Below are 22,403 nucleotides of genomic sequence, written 5' to 3'. Positions count from 1 at the left end.
TAAATGTACATGGTGCTAACATGGGTGGAGGTTCTTTTTTTTTGCATATGTATGGTCCAATTGTGCCTATATATCTTTACCATTTTCCACTGAATTGTTTGTACACCTGTGGAGCAAAGTCAACTGGACACTTTTAAAAGGGTGTATTTCTGGGTTCTCTGTTCTGTTCCATTTGCTCTATATGGTTATCTTTGCAACAATAGCACACTGTCTTGATTATATGCTTTATATGGTATGCTTTGAGTAATAAGGTCTTGGACAATTTTCAAAGTAGAATGGAATGAGTCTTCTAATTTTTTCCAAAATTGTTTTTGACTATTCTACTTTTAGTTTTTCACATAAATTTTAGGAATGAGTTCTTGTCAATTTCTACAAAAAGTTCTGCTGGGATTTTTATTGGGATTGTGTGCAGAATTTATAGATCAATTAAGGAGGACTGACACCTATGTATTATACTGAGTCTCTCCAATTCATTGACCACTGAATTACTTCTCTATTTATTAAGGTCTTCTTTAATTTCTTTTATAAGTGTTTTGTTGTTTTTTACCATTCAAAATCTTGCACCTGCGTGTTGTTAGATTCACATGCAAGTATTTTGTGTGTTTTGGAGCTGTCATTAAATACTACTTAAAAAAATTTCAATTTCTAATGGTTTGTTACTGAGTGTTATAGACATACAATTGATTTACTGTATGTTGGATCTTGTGTCTTCCTAAGCTTGCTAAAACTTTAGTCTTTTTAGAATTTCTCTACACAGACAATCATGTCATAAGTAAATAAATTCTATTTTATTTCTTCCTTTCTGAAATGTTTATCTATTTCTACCTTTAAGCCTTATGTGGACTGGCTAGAACCTCAATACAATGCTGAATAGAGCCGGTGAGAATACACACCCTTGTTCCTACCTTTAGTGGAAAATAAATTAGTCTTTTTAGCCATTAAATATAATGTTAGCTACTTGAGGATTTTTGTGAGGGCCTTCTACTGACGTTCAGATAGTTCCACCTTTTATTCCCTAGTTTTGCTGAGTAAAGATTTTATCATGAAAAGATGATGGAATTCTTGTTAAATGCTCTTTTTGCACCTCATTAAGATGATCATGTGATGTTTTTTCTTTATAGTCTCGTGAAAAAGGCAAATTACACTAACTAATTTCTGAATTTGTACCAATCAACTTTGCATTCATGGATTAAATCCTACTTGATTACGAAATAGTCATATTTTTATATATGAGCAGGATTTTATTTGTTTTTATATTGTTAAGAAAACTTTGGTTCTCTATTGCTTTTTTTTTAATTTTATTTATTTATTTATTTTTTCCCTCAAAGCTAGTAGATAGCGTTGTGCGTCATAGCTGCACACCCTTCTAGTTGCTGTGATGTGGGGTGCATCAGCGCATGGCAGACTTAGTCTTGGGAAGCAGTGCGGTCTTGCGGCGCGCCGAGGATCCAAAAACCGGGCAGCCAGCAGCGGAGCACAAAGACGCGCACTCTTTCGCTAAAGCCGCGGGGCGTGGCCCAGGTTCTATATTCATTATGGATATTGTTTGTTTATTTTCTTGCAATGTTTTTTGTCTGGTTTTGGTATCTCGGCAATGTCGCTTCCCGTGATGTAAGGTGTGGGAAGTATTCTCTCCTCTTCCATTTTCTTGAAGAGTTTGTGTAGAGCTGCTATTATTTTTTCCCTTAAATGTTTGGTAGAATTTCACCCCAGTGAGCACATGGGGCCTGTAGTTCTCTTTGTGAGAAGAGTTTAAGTTGTCAAATTTATATGCATAACGTTGTTTGTTTTATTCCCTTCATTATCACTTCAATGTCTGCAGGATATTTAGTGAACATGCTCTTTTTCATTCTTCATACTGGTCATTTATGTTTTTCTTTTTTTAAGTGTAAGACTAGCTATAGGTCTACTCCTTCATTTTACTGATCTCCCAAGAAAAAGAGGTTAGTTTTATTGAAATATTCTATTTTTTTTTCTCTCTTTTCAGTATCATTGATTTCTATCTTTATTTCCTTCCGTTTCCCTTCTTTAGGTATTTAATTTGCTCTTTACTTTATTTTCTTACAATGTTAGAAGTTTAATCTTTGAGACTTTCCCCTTTTTCCCTATCTAAGTATTTCATGATATAAATATCCTCTATGCAATGCTTTTCACGTATCCCACAAATTTTGATATGTTGTGTTTTCATTTTTATTCAATTCAAAACACCTTCTAATATCCCTTGTGTGACTTCTTCTTTGACTCAATGGTTAGGCAGTAGTGTCTTGTATACTTTTCACATATTTGGGGAATTTACGGTATCTTTATTGGATTTCTACATTCATCCCATTGTGATCAGATATGTACTGTGAATGACTTCAACTTTTTCAAATTTGTTTAAAAAATTATCTTATTGCTTAGAATCACGGTATTAGAGAATGATGTCATTCAAGTGCACTTGCAAAGAAGTAAATAGTTTGTTGTGATTTACTGGTTCCTTTCTTTCAACAGTCAAATGCCCTCCAATGTCTCCCTCTGTTTGGTCACTCTCAAGTGCCTGAAGTATTCCCTTTTTTAAACATGTTTTGTCATATTTTCAATCTTATCAGTGAGAGAGCTAGTACTTTACAATGCACTCTACCATTTTCTACTGCCACAACTCTCAGACTTCTTATAACACAAGCTAAAACTTTCTCATTTTTAAGCCAGTGTGTGTTGTGTGTTTTCATGCTTTCAAGCAAAAAATCCTAACTCAGGCATATACACAGTAGTTCAGAATGTAAAACTGGAATGCTAAGAACATGTAGAGGAATTGAGAGGTTGAGGAACTCATAGCGGAGAACTGTTTTTGACTCAATTTGACCTTTATTAAATTGAATTAGAAATCAATTTAACAGGAGAGAACACATACATGACTGTTTTGTTACCTGTAGGTAAAGCGATTTTTAAAGTATTTCTACACAGTATTTACAAATGAAGAAGGAAATAAATGAAATATTTTTACCTTTACACTCAGGAGGGTCACTACTCCATTTGTCATTCCCAGAACAAGCGAGCCTGCTCTCTCTCAACAAGTGAATATTCATCTGGTCCATTGGAAGGATGACAACTATAAGTTACTACATCATTGTAAGCTAGAATTCCTCCTGGTCACTTCTGGTGTATTTTCCATTTTGTATTTTGGAGAGTGGAGCTACAAGACATCACTTAAAGGGGAAAAAAGAGAATATGAAAGGCAAAAGGAAAGGTAAAAGATTAAGACAGCATTGGTAAAGTCCTATAAACTCCTTCAATAGAGTTCATTTAACATATGATTTTGTACAATCTGAGTGGTGAAGATCAATATCCAAATTAGAAGAAGGATTCTGTGAGAAACTGTATTATCCCCAATTCAAACCATTAACAATGAAATGAATTTTCAAAATAAAACCTATTTTCTTAAATATGTATATAAAATATCTATATGAAATATCTACATTTATCTACCAAGGCCATGCTACATTGTCTTCTCAACATAAGAGATGCTGACAATTTAAGGACTAAAATATTCCTGTGATTAAAAATAAAACTCAGTGCTACAGAAATGCTTTGTAATTTATAAATATATCCATTTTGGTACATCAGTAGTTCACAATACCAAGATATTATTGTCTTTTTCACATCCATCTTATGAGTGTGAAATTTTCCAGAGAGGCTACAAATTTTGTGATAATGCAACAAGACTGAATCCAGATGTCATCCTTTAAGAAAGATATTGAGGAGATCTGCAATAATGTAAAACAATGCTACTATTCCTCACTATTTGGTTTTGGAAAACTGATGTTTCACAAAAAATACGTTGCATATGTTACCATGTATTGAGATTACTATTCTTAAAAATGAATTAACAAATAATTATTTAAAAACATGTCAGTTTTAATTCCCATATAATGAATATCAAGATAGAAGCCACATAAACGAAAGCTCATGAAGGTCATTGTCAATTTAAAAGGGGAAAGGGATTCTGAGGCCACAAAGTGTGAGAACTGCTGCTCTAAATTCTAAAGAGAGAATAACATTTACCTTGACATAATGGGGGATTGTCACTCCAACTCACAGTTTCTTCAACAAGTTCACAATATAGAATTTTTTGTCCAATTAAGTTAAAACTAAAAGTAAAAAGAAAAATTGACTGTGTTCTTTACAGTTAACAAGATGCAAATAATGAAGAAAATTTTTTTTTTTAATTTTATTTATTTATTTTTTTCCCCCAAAGCCCCAGTAGATAGTTGTACATCATAGTTGCACATCCTTCTAGTTGCTGTATGTGGGATGCAGCCTCAACATGGCCGGAGAAGCGGTGCGTCAGTGCATTCAGGATCGAACCGGGCATACAGCGGAGTGCACACACTTAACCACTAAGCCAGGGCGGCCCGAAGAAAAATTTTATATGGTTGTTTTCTTGGACAACAGCAGTTTGAAAAGTTTCTAAAATAATGAAACTGCTAATAGAATATCTAACTTTAAACAGTTTCTGCATTTGAACACACATTGGCCAAGAGGAAAAATGTCCAAATAAATCTGTCATACCTGTTGGTATGGACTCTTTGCTATCTCTGACAATCACATTACACATTCATTTCTATGCCCTTGCTCACGCCATTCTGCTCAGTAAGGACAACGAGTGAGTAGAAGAACAGGCCTAGACCCTGCCTGGGTGGATTCGAGTCCAGCTCCATGACTGACTTGTTATTTGAGCTTGGGCAAGTCCCTTAATGTTTCTCTGGCTCAGGTTCCTCATCTATGAAGAGGGATATAGTACGTACCTCAGGGGGTTGTTTTGAGGATTAGATGAGGTGGTATCTGGCACACAGTGAGTGCCAGGTAAGTTTTAGCTCTTATTAATATTGTTTAGATCAGAATATCCTTCTAGGAACAGCTCAGGAATACTACTGGATGAAATCTTCTCCTGATGATTTAAAATCACAGTACTCTCTCCTTCTGGACTCTCATTGTGATGATCATGAATAATTCTATGTATTTAGTACTTCTCATTTACTATTTTGCTTTGACACCTCTCTGGATTTACTGTGTTTCTCAAAGAAGGGTACAACGTTGACTTTGAGAAGAGTCTCTGTCTTTAACTTTTGGTATCCTTCAAAGTGCCTAGCAGGCTCTCTCTCTAAAACTATTAACTGGAAGATCCAATATTTTACTTGATCGAGTTAAAAAATAGTAACTGAAACTGCCTGTACATGCTTCCAGCCAACTTTTCCCCCAAGTCTCACTCATTCATTCTATATTAGAATATATTAGGAGTGGATTCTGGGATGACAGCAAAGTAGGAAGCACCAAGAATCTGTTTCCCACCTAGACAACAATTGTACTGGTAGAATCTGCCTGATGTAACTATTTTGGAACTTCGGAGTCTGTTGATAGCTTGCAATTTCCAGGGCAAGATTAGACAGGTAATCTGCCTTAATTTCAGTCAACTTCAGCTCCTAGCACAGTGGCAGCTACCGAACCACACCCCCAACAGGCAACTGTGCATGTGTCCCTAGAGCAGCTTAGAAGCAGCCTGTAGGAGCCAGATTGGGCAAAAAGAACTCTGTCCTCCATTTACTGGGGATCTGTGCTCTTATCACTGATTGCTGCCTCTGATGACAGAGAAGGTGACAAACAGATTGGCAGCCATTGCTGTCACACTTACCCTGACTCTTGCAAGCCCCTTCTGCGCCAGCTGAAGTGACTTTCAAGGGATTTACAGATTCAGCGCCCTTTGCCACTCCTGCATTTTGCAATTTTCCCCTTTCAGGGACCAGATATTAAAAACTAGGACATTCAAAAACAACTGCATACACAGAGAACATCAGAAAGTGACTATGCACACCCAGGAAAAGGCTCAGAAAGTCCTTCAGTTTCATGTCAGGCTGATCCTCAGCACAGAGGCACCCTACAACAATGAACAAACAAATAAACCACTAAAACATCAAGCCTTAGGAGAGGGGGATAATCTTTCCAGAGTTACCACATTATTAGATTCAAATGTCCAGTTCAGCAAAAAGTCACAAGGCATACAAAGGAACAGGCAGTATGCCCCATTCAAAGAAAAAATAAATCAATGGAAATTGTCCCTGAAAAAGACTTCATGGTAGATTTACTAAACAAAGACTTTAAAATAACTGTCTTGTGCAGGTGCTCTTGGTGGCAAATCAGAGGTTTCCACTACTGCCACCCTCTTTTTCTTCATTCAGGGGCTGAGTAGCAGACACAGAGATGCAGATCTTTATGAAGACCCTGATGGGCAAGACCACCCCTCTTGATGTCAAGCCCAATGACACCACTGAGAATGTCAAAAACAAAATCCAAGATAAGAAGGACATCCTACTTGAGCAACAGTGTCTGACTGTTGCAGGCAAACAACTAGAAGATAGTCGCACTCTCATAAAGAGACTACAACATTCAGAAAGAGTCCACCAAGTACTCGGTGCCAGCTCACCCAGAAATACCACTGCTACAGGATGATCTGCAAGTATTATGCTCGTCTATACCCTTGTGCTGTCAGCACGCTGTCACAAGAAGGATGTGCCACGCTGACAACCTGTGCCCCAAAAAGAAGGTCAAATAAGTCCTCTCCACTGGCTCATCCTTTTGCCTGCAGGGTGGCCTCCTGACCAAGCCCAAGGACCTGGGGCCTCAAAACATTTCAAAGATAGAAGAAAAACTGTCTTAAAGATGCTCAAAGAACCATCACAAGAAGTGTAGGAAGTAATGAAAACAATGTGTCAACAAAATGGAAATATCAATTAGGAGATGGAAAACATAAAAGAAAACAAAAGTAAATCATGGAGTTGAAAAGTACAATAACTTCAGGCACAAATTCACTACAGGAATTAAAGGCATATCTGAGCAAGAAGAAGAAAGAATCACTGAAATTGAAGATAGGAGAATGGAAATTATTGAGTCTGAGGAATGGAAAGGATTGAACAAAGTGAACAGAGCCCAAGGTATGTGCAGGACACCAAGAAGCAGACAACACATAAACTCTGTGGGACTCTCAGGAGGAGAAAATAGAAAAAAAGGCAGAGACAATAGTTGAGGAAATAATGGCTGAAAACTTCCCAGATTCGATGAAACACACGAAAATAAATATCCAATAAGCGCAACTCCAAATAGGATGAACTCAAAGAGACCCAAACTTAGACACATAATAACGAACTTTTAGAAGCCAAAGACAAAGCAAAAATCTTGAAAGCTGCAAGAAAAAGTAAATCATCACATCCAAGGATTTTAAATAAGATTATCAGAAGACTTCTCATCAGAAACTTCGGAAGCCATCGACAGTTGGCCAATGTGCTCAAAGTGCTAAAAGAAAGAAAGTGGCACCCAAAAATCCTCGATCCAGCAAAACTGTGTCTCAAAAGTGAAGGAGAGGGCGGCCCGTGGCTTGGCGGTTAAGTGCGTCGCGCTCCGCTGCTGGCAGCCTGGGTTGGATCCCGGTGCGCCCTGGCCGACCGCTTCTCTGGCCATGCTGGGGCCACGTCCCACATACAGCAGCTGGAGGGCTGTGCAGCTATGACATACAACTATCTACTGGGGCTTTGGGGGAAAAAAATAAATAAATAAAAATTAAAAAAAAAAAAAAAAAGTGAAGGAGAAACACAGGCATTCCCAGATAAACAAAAACTAACGGAGGTGGTGAGCACTACACCTCCCCTGCAAGAAATGGACAAAGGAGTCCTGCAAAATGAAAGGAAAGGACTCGACAGTAACTTCAAAGCCATTTGGATAAATAAAGATCTCACTAATGGTAAATATATGGGCAATTATGAAAGCTAGTACTACTGTGATAATGGGCTATAACTGCAATTTTTGTTTTCCATGTGATTTAAGACTCTAATCCTTTTAAAAGAAAATATTAGTGTAGAAGCTAGTATTACAATTATAAAGTGTAGATGCTAGTATGACATGAAAATCCAAAAGGGGTGGGATGGATCTGTAGAGGAGCATTTTTTATAACTTATTGAAGTAAAGTCAGTATTGGAGAGGTATAACTACAGGATGTTAAATGTAATCCTCATGGTAACCACAAAGAAAATAGACAAAGAATATACCCAAAGGAGATGAGAAAGGAATTTAACCATTTCATTACAAAAATCCACTGAACGCAAAAGAAAACAGTATTACAGCAACTGAGGAACAAAAAAGGCCATAAGGCATATAGAAAAGAAATAGTACAATGACAGAAGTAGTCCCTCCTTCTCCAGTAATTACATTAAATGTTAATAGATTAAACTCTCAATCAAAGAGAGAGCTTGGCAGAAATGGATAAAAACACATGATTCAACTATATGCAGTCTACAAGAGACCCACCTGAGATCCAAAGACAAAAACAAGCTGTAAGAGAAAGGATGGAAATAGTTATTCCACGAAAATAGTAACCAAGAGAAAGCAGAGGTGGCTATATTAATATCACAAAAAGAAGACTTTAAATCAAAAAAAGTTACAAGACACAAGAACAGTACATATGAATAAGGGTTCAATACGGCAACAAGATATAACAATTATAAACATTTATGCACCCAATGACAGGCTATCAAAATACATTAAGCAAAAACTGACAGGAATGACAGGATAAATACACACTTCTATGTAACTGGCACTTTTACAATAATAACTGGAGACTTCAATACCCCATTCACAACAACGAACAGAACACCTAGACAGAAGATAAGTAAGGAAAGAGAGGACGTGAACAACACAATAAACAAACTAGACCTCACAGTCATATATAGAGTGGTCTATCCAACAACAGAATATATAGCCTTCTCAAGTGCACGTGGGACATTTTCTAAGATAGACAATAGGTTAGGCCACAAATTAACAAAACAAATTAGTGTTATTAATAATACAATTAATTATATAATATATAACCTAATACATAAATAACAACATAATTATGTTGGCCACAAATTAATATTAATTAATCAATAGATTTAAAAATATAGATATTGTACAAAGTAGTTTTTCTAACCACAATGGGATGAAGTTAGAAATTAATATCAAAAGAAAACTGGAGAGGACCACCCCAGTGGTGTAGTGGTTAAGTTCCCATGCTCCTTCAGTGGTTGGGGTTTGCAGGTTAGGATCCGGGTGTGGACACAGGAACCACTTGTGAAGCCATGCTGTGGTGGCGTCCCACATAAAGAAGAGGAAAATGGGCAAGGATGTTAGCCCAGGGCCAATCTTCCTTAAAAAAAAAAAAGAAAGAAAGAAAGAAAGAAAACTGGAAAATTCACAAAATGGTGAAAATTGAACCACACACTTTTAAACAACCACTGGCTCAAAGAAGAAATCACAAGGAAAATTAGAAAATACTTTGAGGTAAATGAAAAAGAAAACATAACATACAAAAACTTATGGGATGCAGCAAAACCAGTGCCAAAGGGCAAATGTATAGCTACAAATGCTTACATTAAAAAATTGACAGATCTGAAATCAACAACCTAACTTTACAACTTAAGGATGTAGAAAAAGAAGAATTAAAACACAGCTAGCAGAAGGAAGTATACAATAAAGATTAGAACAGAGATAAACAGAGAAGAAAAAACGCAATAGAGAAAAATCAATGAAACCAAAAGTTGGTTCTTTGAAAAGATCAACAACATAGACAAGATTGTAGCCAGATGGACTAAGAAAAAAGAGAAGACTCAAATCACTGAAATCAGAAATGTAAGTGCAGACATTACTACTGATTCGACAGAAATAAAAATTTTATGAGAGTACTTTGAAAAAATTTATGCCAATAAATTGAATAACCTAGATAACATGGACAAATTCTTAGAAACACAAAATCTACCAAGACTAAATCATGAATAAATAGATAATCTGAATAGACCTATAACTAGTAAGGAGAGTGAATCAGTAATCAAAAATCTCCCAATAGGGCCGGCCCTGTGGCTTGGTGGTTAAGTGCGCGCGCTGCGATGCTGGTGGCCCGGGTTCGGATCCCGGGTGTGCATCGAGGCACCACTTCTCCGTCCATCCTGAGGCCGAGTCCCACATACAGCAACTAGAAGGATGTGCAGCTATGACATACAACTATCTACTGGGGCTTTGGGGGGAAAAAATAAAATAAATAAAATCTTTAAAAAAAAAAAAAAAATCTCCCAATAAAGAAAAGCCCTGCACCTCATGGCTACACTGGTGAACTCTACCAAATATTTCAAGAAAAACTAATACCAATCCTTACCAAATTTTCCCAAAAATTTGAAGAGGAGGAAATTCTTCCAAACTCAGTCTATGAGACCAGCATTACCATGATACCAAAGCTAGACAAAGACACTATAAGAAAAGAAAGCTATAGACCGATATCGCTAATGAACACTAACGTAAAAATCCTCAAAAAAATACTGGCAAACAATTTTGCACCAAATTCAAAGGATTATACACCATGTGAAATGGGAGTTATTCCTTGAATGGAAAGATGGCACACCATATGAAAAACGAACAATGTAATATGCCACATCAACAGAATAGAGGGAAAAAACCACATGATCATCTCAACTGCAGCAAAAAATGCATTTGACAAAATTTAATATATTTTCATGATAAAAATACTCAAGAAATGAGGAATAGAAGGAAACTACCTCAAGATAATAAACACCATACATGGAAAACCCACAACAAACATCATATTCAATGGTGAAAAGCTGAAAGCTTTTCCTCTAAGATCAGGAACAAGGCAAGAATGCCTACCTTTTTCTATTCAACATAGTACTGGAAGTTCTAGACAGAACAATTAGAAAAGAGAAAAAAAAAAAAAATAGAAGGCAACAGCATTGAAAAGGAAGCAGTAAAATTACCATTGTTTGCAGACGATATGTTCTCATATGTAGAAAACTCTAAAGATTACACGCACACACAAACACAAAAAATTAGAACCAATAAATCAATTTAGCAGGTAGCAGGATACCAAGTTGATACAAAAAATCAGTTGCATTTCTATGGTGTATTACATTTACCCTCTAAATGCACATTTTTCATAAATGCCCAGTATTCCCAATACATACTATTAAAAGAGCCCCATAGAACAAAGGTTATAATTAAGTGCTCAGTACCTCTTTTTGAGATGATTCATTACTTTGTAGCAGTCTCAAAGATAAGGTTTTCCAATTTAGAGATCTTAATCAATGTTATGGTCCAGGCTAACCAGGGCAATTTTGGTCTGTTAATACCTTACAGAGTATCTCGATATAAGAATATCGTTGGATGGCATTTCTACCTCCCATTTCCACAAGCCCCACTTCAACTCTGAGAGTTGACATTTTAAATAGGGTGCACTTTTAGGGCCGGCCCCGTGGCTTAGTGGTTAAGTGCGTGCGCTCTGCTGCTGGCGACCTGGGTTCGGATCCCGGGTGTGCACCGACACACCGCTTCTCCGGCCATGCTGAGGCCGCGTCCCACATACAGCAACTAGAAGGATGTGCACCTATGACACACAACTATCTACTGGGGCTTTGGGGGAAAAAGTAAATAAATAAATAAAATTATAAAAAAAAAAAAATTTAAATAAATAAATAAATAAATAGGGTGCGCTTTGATGTCAAGGATAAAATCACCATGGTTATTACATTTTAATGCTTGTGATAGGCTTATTATTACATATAGTATCATATAATTTTCCTTTCCTTCAATTTAAATTTCTTTCTATTAATTACACATCTTTTTCAGTCTCCATAAAAAGACCAAGAGTTGTTTTGCTTCAAGTACAACTTGTCACAGAGAAAGCAAAATGAAATCAACTTCATGGGAACGCTTAGGAAGAGAAGCAAAACAAAAATGGAATTCATAACATTTACCTTATTTCCTCTAAGGAGCAACTTACTTACCCCTCATTACAAGCATAGTGAATCTGTGAACCAAACTCCAAAGTTCCATTTACATATCTTACTTCTCCATTTATGGGTTCTCCTGGCTGTGGACACGATTTTCCTAAAAGATAATTTTCAAGTTCATTGTTTTATATGAATTTCAAGGCAGATTTGAATCAAAATTCTACATTGTTCTTTTGAATTAATGGGACTATTATTTATTTTCTTTAACTATTATAAGGCCAAACTTAAGATTCAGATTTACCTAGGCAACCAACTACCCAGAAAAGGATTCCCAGAAAAGGAGATTTTTCAAAGCCTGAAAATATACACTGCTCTCTAAAAGCTACATTCACATGAGAAAATCATCAGTGCCGTAGTGGAATATGCACCATAAAATGTGTGAATATCTGTAGAGCAACAACAACAACAACAAAAAAGTTTTGTTTGCTTACTTGTACAAGCCTCCTGGAGAGGCGTCCATGTGTTATCAGGCTGACAGACAGTAGAGGTGGCAAGAGGAGGTCTCTTGAGCGTGTATCCTAGCCGACACTCATATTCTATTGTGTCTCCAGGCCTATAAGAAGATTGAGCAACACCCCTCACCCTCATAGAATTGAATCTTGGCGGATCACCACAGGCATCTAGGAAGAAGAGGATAAGAACATGAAAATAAAGTACTTTACCTCTTTCACCAGCCTAGCAGCAGGGAGGTAGTACAGAATAAATGGAAAGGTTCTTGGCAAGACACTAAATGACTAGCCCAGGCTTTTACCCAAGTGGTGATACTTATGGATGATGTGTCTAGCTCATTTTAAATAACATTCTATCAGCTTTTGGTTTGTTGGGGAATAAGGTGAATTTCCATTCAACAGTAAACTGAAGAGACAATACCAATGGTTTTGGTTTTAAAATATATTTATAGGTACGCATCCTTCCCCACTTTTTCTAAATTCCTTCCAAAACTCACCTCTCCTCTAAGAAGTCTTCTATAGTATGTACCACTCTGCTGGGATTACGCTTCCATAGTTGGAAACACAAACTCATGACCATTTGTCACTTTGGGCTCAGTCTCCTCTCAGGAGGCAAGTTCCTAGAGGTCAGGGACCACATGCCTTCTTTTTCTACTATACCCTATACCCAGGGGGTGCTCACGAAATGTAAGAGGCAATGATGAAATGAGCATCATGGATTTCAAAGATCAAAATAAATATGGACTGCAGTACTTCAAAATAGAAGCCATCATTTCATCGCTTTCATATTAGTGAATGGAGCGTTTTGTAAGTGAACAGATGGCCATTTAAATATCAAAATGAACTACTTTCATAGCCTAACATGAAAAAAATTTTGCTTTCTTGGACATTATTTTATATAATTTAAATTTCCTTTGCTGATCTATGGAGTGTGCATTCCCTCAGAATCTCCTTGAGGTGCCTGTTTGAGCTGTTTATCCAATATATCCCTACAGTAAAGCTACTATATTGCTATGCTTTTAGATAAATTTTTTACTTCTGGATTTTTTTTAGGGGGAGGGGGATTTTTTCTCCTTAAAATAATGTCATTTCTACTTCAGCAATTCCTCACACTGCAACTAGAATAATATTGATATGATACAGTGACCAACCCTCTTCCAAGTCAGATGCCTGTCAATGGCTCCCCACTGCCCTCAAGATAATGTCTAAGGCCCCCTAACACGGCTAACAGACTCTTAAAACCTGTCACTATCAGGACGCTGCTCACTCTTGCACACTATTCTCAAGCCATATTCCATTCCATGTCGAGCCCGTCAAGTTACTTAAATGACATTAGCACTCTCGGCCTCCATGCACCATTTTACTTCAGCTTTGACCAGAGACCCTGCCATTCCTCCCACCCACTCATCCTTCAGTTTCATCCTAGACGCCACTGATTCCTTGAACCTCCTGACATCTCTCAATCAAAACACTGGGTTAAGCGTCCTCATGCTGCCCCACTTTACTTCTTTCATAGCATTTTGCATATTGTAATTCTTTATTGTTGACACTCCTTGCGAGACTGTCACCTTCTTGAGGACCATGTCTCACTCATCACTGCATTTCTAGGACCTCGGGCCAGAGCTGACTGAGCACGGGTATCAGTTCTATACACTCTAATGGCCAAATTCAAATTCTTTACTGTTCAGCCAACCTGTTCCAGAGCTATCTGCAAACCATGACTTGTTTCTTTGCTGTTTTTATGCCTGTCTTCAATTTTATTTCATTGGTTTAGTTATAGAGAAATCCTTTTATCAGAGTTTTAAATTTCTTTCGTGTCAAAATATTTATGCTTTATTATTTTATTATACCCATTCTTTGTTACTGCTATTATATGAAATGGTATTTTAACATTATCAAAAGTGAAGCCTAAATATTGTGGGTTATATTTTTGCCTAAAGTATGGTAATGAAAGATCGCAGTAGTTGGTTCTTATGACAATAGCGATGATAATAATAATTGTAGAAATATTTAAGCACTACTTGTGCCAACCATACTTTAAGTGCTTTTAAACTAACTTAATCTTCATAATCATTCTATGAGTTGAGATTACTCTTCCATAATAGTTCCACAGGTCCTATTTCCCCCTCCTTAAGATGCGCAAACCGAGGCATAATAAGGTGAAGTAACTTGCCCAAGAAACATTCCCAGCAGGTAGTAGACCCAGGAGCCAAGCCAGGCAGCCTGGTTCTGTTACCGGATACATACCCCGCTTCTTTACCCACCACACAGGAGAGGCCAAATGAAACTGGAATGCCAGGATTAGGGCAAGGAAAGTGTTTTCATTTCAGGTGACATCAGCCAGGAGACGAGAGCTCTCAAGTTTGTCCTGTCTCCGTGAAAGACGGGAAGCAAGGGGTTTTAAAGGTTGTGAGGAATGTGGCTGCTTGTGGCGAGGGGGAGCCTGTGGCCTTGCTGGTCGGTGCTTTCCCACCAGCCTGTATTTGGCCTTGTGAGGCTGCTGGCAGGGAGGAGGATGGCGAGATAAGGGAATCGCAGGTTGGTGTCCTTCAACTGTCTCTCTGTGGTGGATGGTGGATTCTGGTGTCAGGAGGCCAATGAGTTGAGGTCTGTGAAGCTTTGCTTTCTTGATATTTTCTGGGTATCAGTTTCCCTGTAACAAACCTCAAGAACTGGTAATCAGCCAAAACTTCAGTGTGAGCCCAGCTGGAGGCCACCTGGGGTTTTAACGATTCCTAACTTCTAACTGTCTTGTCAAGTTCAGGGACACAAAGGCTTAAAAAACAAATATTTACATATGAATGTAACTTAGAGAAGCAGGGAAAGAGGATGAGTGCTTTTGGTTTCAACCCCATATATGCTGGGCTTAATTTAGGGGAACTGATATCAAGGCCGGCATCAATAACATCATGTCTGAATTTTATGATGGTGATTGTTCATTCCTGACTATCCTGCTGCTTTTCACAATTATTCTCTCTGTGATCTAGTCTTCTCCTTTCTCTCGCCTGCTTTGCCCTACTGCGGCCGCACTGGGTAGCTTGGCAGTCCATGAATCCCCAGGCCTTGTCACAACCAAGTCTTTGCACACACTCCTCCCTCTGCTCAGAACACCCTTCCTCCCTGCTCAGCAGCAACTCCTGCTCAAGTCTTGTCTTCCAGACAAGAAGATAATCATCTTAAAGCTTTATCCACTGGAAAGAGATTTGGCCACATAATTTCTTTTGTTGCCCATCTCCCAGGATTCTGGTAACCTAGCAATTTACCAGATAAGGACTGCTCTGTTTTCACTGTAACATGCAGAGGAAGGAAACTAAGTAACTACTGTGTGAGCACTTAGTCATCTTGGCTTCTTTATTGGAAAGAAAGAAAAGAGCTCAAGTAGACAAACAGAAGACACCACCCATAACAGAAGATTGTGGGTTTTGTCCAAAAAAGCAGATTCCTTCTGGAGAAATGAGACCGGTCCCCGAATTCGACAAATGTTCCCTTCTGCGATCTCACACCATTTGGCAACTACCTCTGAGATGACAAACCTCCCGGGCTCAACATTGTCTGCTTACAAAACCTTCTCCTCATGAGCTGCTTCAAAAGTGAAATGTTTAGGGGCCAAACCCATGGCATAGTAGTTAAGTTTGCTCACTCTGCATCAGTGGCTTGGGGCCCGGGGGTTCGGATCCCAGGTGTGGACCTACACACCGCTCATCAAGCCATGCTGTGGTAGCAACCCACATACAAAATAGAGGAAGACTGGCAACAGATGTTAGCTCAGGGACAATCTTCCTCACCAAAAAAAAAAAAAGATAGAGGAAAAAAAAGTGAAATGTTTATTTTATCCTCATTCTTCCCTGCCCAGCATAGTGAGTTCTCATTTTGCTTCCTCTAAGTCTCATATCTCTCCTGATTTTACCTTTCAACCTTAACCTTAACTTTGTTTTTCCTCCTCATTTCTAGTTTTGTTACCTTCCATGAGGCATCCTATTCATTTCAGTTCTCTATTTTCCTCTGTTTTAAATAGCTTTCAGTCTCCTTCAACTTCTAGCTTTAAGCCTATTCTAAAAATTATTCTTCTTTAAAAATTCCTTTTGTTTTCTTTTTACCACCACTGTTCCACCACCCTCCCCCCTCCTACATAGGAATGAACTTGTTCATGATCTGTAACAAGCAAGTCTGCAATACTGTGAGCCCTGGAGAGTCCACTAACAGGGAAGACAGAGCCTCTCTGACCTCAGCTGTCCCAGCCTCAGCTTTTTAGGCACCACAGAAAGGCCATCCTAAGCATGGCGCTTTAAAAGACTTTCCTCCTGGAGGAATATCAGCCTGAGCTCTAAGCCCCCACTGAATAGTATATCTAATTTTCTGGTATTTAACAGAAATAAAAGAGTGTTGATACGGAGGCCAAAAAAATGGGCATGTGGAACCACAAGTGTGACAAGACAGACAAGATCTCTGCACTCTAGGGGGCAGAAAACAGAAAAGATAGTTTTGGAAGGGTGACTACAAGTTAGGGGGGATTTAAGCTGGAGAGTGTGTGGGGGTCCATCTGAGACAGGGTGGTCAGAGAAGGTCCCTCTGAGGGGGTAGCATCTCAAATGAATTTGAAGAATAAGAAGGAGCCACTTACACAAGAGGCAGGAGGACCATGTTCCAAGGCTGAGGGAATACAAGTGCACAAGCCCCAAAGTGGCAGAGTCGGCCTATGTGATGAACAGAAAAGTCTTCCCTGCCTCCAGTCATTTGTTAAATGCTCTCAGAGACTCGTGATCCTTTCCTCCAGAGCACTTCTCTTGGGTTATAACGTATTCATTAGTATTATGTTTTGATTACTGACTGCCACTCCCAATAAATTTTAGCAAATATTTTTGATTACCTACTGGGATATAACAGTGAGCAACAGTCCCTGCTGATATTCGTGTGCATGTGTGCAAACAGACAACTGAAGATCCTGAAAACAGGAATGGTTTGCTTGCTCACCAGTGTATCCTCAGGACCAGCACAGGACCTGGCCCAGAGAAGGCAAATCTTTGTGGAATGAACGCTGCTAAGGAAAGAATGCAGCATACAAACAGTATATCTAAGAGGACCCTGAAAATAACTTGGGCATAGAAACACATGTGCATATGAAGACACAGGAAATATACCAAAGTATTAAAAATGATTGTCCTTTGATTGTGTAAGTTTTTTACAATAACATGGCCTTTGTTTACCACATGTATTTTTAAAGTACTTATTTCCATTCAATGAAACACGAAACAAACTTAGTAGATGGGCCTTCAGCTATAGTTTTTGAGCTGTAGGGGAAAACCAGATTAACATTATTTATCGTTCATCTCTTAGAATAATCATTTCTCACTAGGTTTGGCTACCAATGATTTTTAGGTTACTTCGGATGTCCCCTCAAATATGATCCCAGCTAAGAAAAGAAGGGAACAATGCTAAAACGCCATTCAGTGATAGAATTGGCTGTCTGTACTGGAAGGGGACAGGAATATAACTACACGCCCATAAAAAAAAAAAAAAAAAAAAGCAACAGGCTGCAAAGCAATACCAATTGGATCTTGGGAAACAAGGAGCCTGTGAACGTCAGGTACAAAAGCATGGCGCGCCCTTCCCAAACCCTCTAAACCCCAGGCCCCCAGAGCCTGCTCTCACCCAAGCGCTACAACCACACCATGCACTTCCCAGCCCCCTTACAAAGCGAGCAGCTTCCTTGCCCCACACTCGGCACCGCGGGGCTGGCCACTTCCCTAAAGCACACACCCGAGAACACCCGCCGGGGCTTCCGCAGCCCAGCCCAGCGGGGCACAAACACCCCTCTCAACAAGGCACCACCCTGCCCAGGGAACAAGGGCAAACCCTCCCCACGGGCACAGCCCGAGTCCTAGCAACACCCCCGCGCACCCGGGCACTCAAGAGCAAGCCCTCGCCGCAAGCAGCGGTCCGCGCGCCCATCCCGACTTGGCTGAGCGCGGGCACCGCCCTGCAAGCTTTGGCCAGGGACGCGGCTTGGCCCCGGTAAACGCCGGCCGCACCCACCACCCCGCCCCGCTCAGTGCCGACCACCAAGCACGCCTCCGCCTCCCGCACTACGCGGTCCTCACCCCCCCGGAGCCCCGCACAGCACCACCCGGGGGGAAGCCTGGCCACGGAGCGCCAACTCCGCACGGCCCGGCTCGACCCAGCCCCGCGCCTCCCACCCGACCCACCGAGCGAGGCTCCCCCGCCCTCGGCTCCCGTCCGCCCGCTCCCCGACCCGCTCCGTTCGCCGCCGGAGCGCACACCCTCTCCAGGCTCCTACCGGAGGACACGGGCAGCAGCAGCACTAGGGCCCCCAAAAGGACCCCAATGAAGCCCCAAGAAGAGAAGTGGCTCTCGGGGCGGCAGGGAGGCGCCGTGCGCGGCGCGCAAGACGCCGTCATTTTCGGGGAGATCGGCGGGAGTCCTGAGAGACGCCCGAGCGGACCTTCTGAAGTCTGGTTACCGGACGCAACAATTCCCACACTCGCAGAGTCCAGCGCGGAACGGCAGGTGGGCGTGGCCTCTACCGCCCCCCGGAGGTGACTCGACCTACCGGGGCCGGGGGTGTGGGCGGGCGGGGCCAATCGGGCGGCTGCGAGGCGGGGCGTCGGCGCGGGGACGGGGCGTCAGGCCCGGAGGGGACGCGGCGTAACCCTGACTGGCATCTAACGGGCTGGCGTTGGCAGGCGGCCCCGGCCCCTCCCGCGTGAGCCGAACTCTTCTCTGGCCGCACCCCCTGCAGCCCTGCCCGTAAGCCCGAGGAGGCTTGCGGGAAACGCTGGGTCACCGCCGCGTTCAAGAACGGTTAACACCCCGCTCAGGAAGGGTGGAAAGGAAACAAGAGCGGCGGGGTCATCGTTGTCCCTTTCCCGGAACGCTGGTTGGAAGAATAAAGCGCATCGACCTGAAAATAGAAACCCGGGGCCCAGGAGCGGGTCACCGTGGGGCCAACACTCCTCAGGGCTTCAGTTTTGTCCCGGGTGCTCCATCTGTCAGGACTGCCTGGGCCCTTGGTCACTATTCGGCGTTAATCAGGCATAATTGGGGACAACACTTGAGAACCGTGGTTGAGCCTCTGCTCCTGAATCCCATCAAGGCCTGCTAGACTTCAAATCCACAAAGACGTGGCCTCTGCACTCACAGCCCCTAATGTAAATTACTCTCCCCCTGCTCGCTTGAAGGGATGCCCTGGAAGGTAAATTATTAAAGAACACTGGGCCCTTAGGTACTGCCCCTCAACTCAATGGGATGGGCCCTTGCCCTTCAGCAACTAAATGTTTATGAAGAGGAAATATACATGTATGAAAAAGGTAAGGACGAGGGTGTATTAAGCGCCAAATTCCTGGAAGCAATGAATGCCATTATTGTTGGCTTGGGTAGGAGTTGATCAGAGGGAGAAGTTTTGTGGTGAAACAATCTGTCAGTGCTGGAAAATTAAGAAAGAGCAAGATTTACTTGTAGAGTTGTGAGTAAACCTGTATGACTACAAAAGTGATAAAAAAAAAAAAAGGTAACGTGACTGGTATTAAAAGAAGAAACAAAAGGAGCTGATGTTTTCTTCCTATTAGTTGGCAAAGAATAAAAACGTCAACCAATGTGAGTAAACATATTGGGGGCCCGGCCCCCTCAGATTTGGGATTTCTAACATAACTCTTCCATATATTAAAAGTTTTAAAAGCGACATGATTTTTAAACCACGAGTTCCGTTTAGAGTTTATCCCAAAGAAATCATCAGAGCTGTGAGCAAAGATGTATAATTTAGGAAAAAATATAAACTCCTTAGTGTCCAGCAAAAATATAGAGAATCTTTCATAGGTGGCTTTATGGGATGAAATTCTATGCAGCAAGTGCAAAAAAAAAAATCAATGTGAGAAACTATGATATATTCATAAGTGGGAAAATCAGACTCCAAATCAGAAGGTGCCTTTTGGCATTCCTTTTATTAAAAGTAGTTTATTGAGGGGGCAGCCTGGTGGTGTAGTGGTTAAGGTCATGCACTCCTCTTCAGCGCCTGGGGTTCGCAGGTTCGGACCCCAGGCGCGCACCATGCGGTGATGGCGTCCCATATAAACTAGGGGAAGATGGGCATGGTTGTTAGCCCAGGGCCAATCTTCCTCAGAAAAAAAAGAGGAGCATTGGCATCAGATGTTAGCTCAGGGCTAATCTTCGTCACAAAAAAAAGTAGTATGTTGATACCCACAAAAAGAGATTAGTTGGAGATATACCCAAATTAAGTAATAGTTGATAGGATTAGGGGTATTTCATTTGCTTTGTGCTCTTCAGTTTTCTATATGGACACTGTATTACATTTGGAATCAGTAAAGAAAAAAAATTTTTTAATCTATCCTGTATATCAACTGCTGTTTTGTTCATAGAATGGTGAAGACAGAGCCTGTATTGCACAGGGTTCAGGTATGCGAGGATGGTGACGAAATGGAAGTTCTCTGTATGAACCTCAAATGCGTCTTCTGGAATTATAACACTTTATATATATTTAAACAATTCTATACCTGAGATGTACTAAAGACTTGCTGGGTTCAAAAAACATGGAATTTCCTCTTCCTCCCAGACCAATGCCATGTTTGAATTCTTGGTAGAGCATATAGACACGAACTGTGGATGTGATGTATAAAATATACACCTTAGTATCTTGGATTATAAAATCCAGACACTCCATGATGAGACTTAATTGAAGGAGGTATAATTAAGGAGACAGCAAATAGGAAACTCAATGAGGGGGAATTATTTCTGTTGATTCTTACAGTTGTAAAAGAGTGATAGAACAGAAAAGTTCTGGGGCTCGATGTTGGCACTTATTTGTGAAAACAGAGAATCTATTTATTGTTCTCTGCTGCCAACGATCCATAATGTTGTATGTCAATTATATCCCAGTAAAGCTGAAAAAACCTTTCTCTTCTATTTCTAGACTTGAAGTAAGTTTTTTTTTCTCATAAGAAAATTTACAAAATAGAGGAGAAATATGGCTAGTGTTTGATTTCCTAGTCACAAGTACTAGATTAGATTCAAGGATTGGAGTTGGAAATGTTTATACCTCTGGTTCATCAAGCCATTCTGAATATAATTGAAGACTTTCGCATTGATTTCTTTAACTTATTTTGACTTGACCCAACTGAGGCTCCATTTGAAAGGTTCTGAGCCTTGTTCCTTATTTTTCTGGACAAGCTCCATGAGGCAGAGATAGAGTTTTCTTGCTGGATCTCCAGTGAGGAGACTGACCTAGACATGTAGTAGGTGCCTATTAAATACCTATTGTTAAAAAGAAAACCACAGGCCCAAAATGGCATCACTCATGCCAAACGCCCATGATACTGATACAGGCTCAAGATAAGGTTGACATAAGGGAAGCCATATTGTAGAAAAGAAACCCCATTGTAACTTTGAATGACCTCTGACAAACTAACCCAGGTGGATATGCACCCGGCAGGAGATCTAACTGCCCTGTAGATTATGACCCCTGGTTGTGCATGTACCTCCTAGCTGCCATAAGATGATAACTTTGTTCTTTTGAGTTCCTTAGGAATGTGATGACCCCCAAACAGAGAGTCTATGCTGATGGCCATCATCAATGAAAACTGAAAGATCTGGTGTGGCACTCCCAGTCTGTAACACAAGAAGGTCAACGTTCCTAACCTCCTCCCCTATAACCCACCAGCCTATATAACTGCTGTAAGAATTTGTGCCCCCTTAAGATGGTTCTTTGAGACATTAGTCAGCCATCTTCCCACTTGCTAGGAAGCTGTAATAAACTGCCCTTTCTTTTCCACCATCTTGCCTCTTGACGATTGGCTTTTGTCTCGCAGGGAGCAGATGGTGCCCTTTCTGCAGTAACAATACCAAATGTAGATTTAATGCCTGATCTCACTGCAGTTTCACCTGCTCCCAGAAATGCCATCTGAATCTACCAGTCTGGAATTTTCTAGTCAAATACCAGTAAAGTAATCTGTCCAGTAGGCCCCCTCCACCCCTCAGAGGAAGAAGAGACAATTTGCATGATAAAACCCTTGACAGTTCCCTTCCCCCCAAAAAGAAAATGTCCTGTCTTTTCTTTTGCCAGTAGCTCCTT

At 40.5% G+C, this 22,403-nt stretch overlaps 1 protein-coding gene and 1 pseudogene across 1 annotated transcript; one reads left to right on the top strand and one right to left on the bottom strand.

The window, feature by feature from the left end:
- Positions 1-3,129: 3,129 nt before the first annotated feature.
- On the bottom strand, positions 3,130-18,806 carry LOC147917793 (membrane cofactor protein-like). Its single transcript, XM_087436599.1, has 5 exons — positions 18,600-18,806; positions 12,287-12,475; positions 11,850-11,952; positions 4,042-4,127; positions 3,130-3,185 (listed from the first exon to the last, which is right to left on the bottom strand). The coding sequence occupies exons 1-5, from the start codon at positions 18,718-18,720 to the stop codon at positions 3,130-3,132; spliced, it is 555 nt and encodes a 184-aa protein (XP_087292725.1). The 5' UTR covers positions 18,721-18,806.
- Positions 6,145-6,586, top strand: LOC101388739 (ubiquitin-ribosomal protein eL40 fusion protein pseudogene; annotated as a pseudogene).
- Positions 18,807-22,403: the final 3,597 nt, after the last annotated feature.

The sequence above is a fragment of the Ceratotherium simum genome, chromosome 2 (genome assembly GCF_057802395.1).
Source record: "Ceratotherium simum simum isolate JZ-2026a chromosome 2, ASM5780239v1, whole genome shotgun sequence".
Lineage (NCBI taxonomy): Eukaryota > Metazoa > Chordata > Mammalia > Perissodactyla > Rhinocerotidae > Ceratotherium > Ceratotherium simum.
This window is presented reverse-complemented; position numbering and strand designations above follow the sequence as displayed.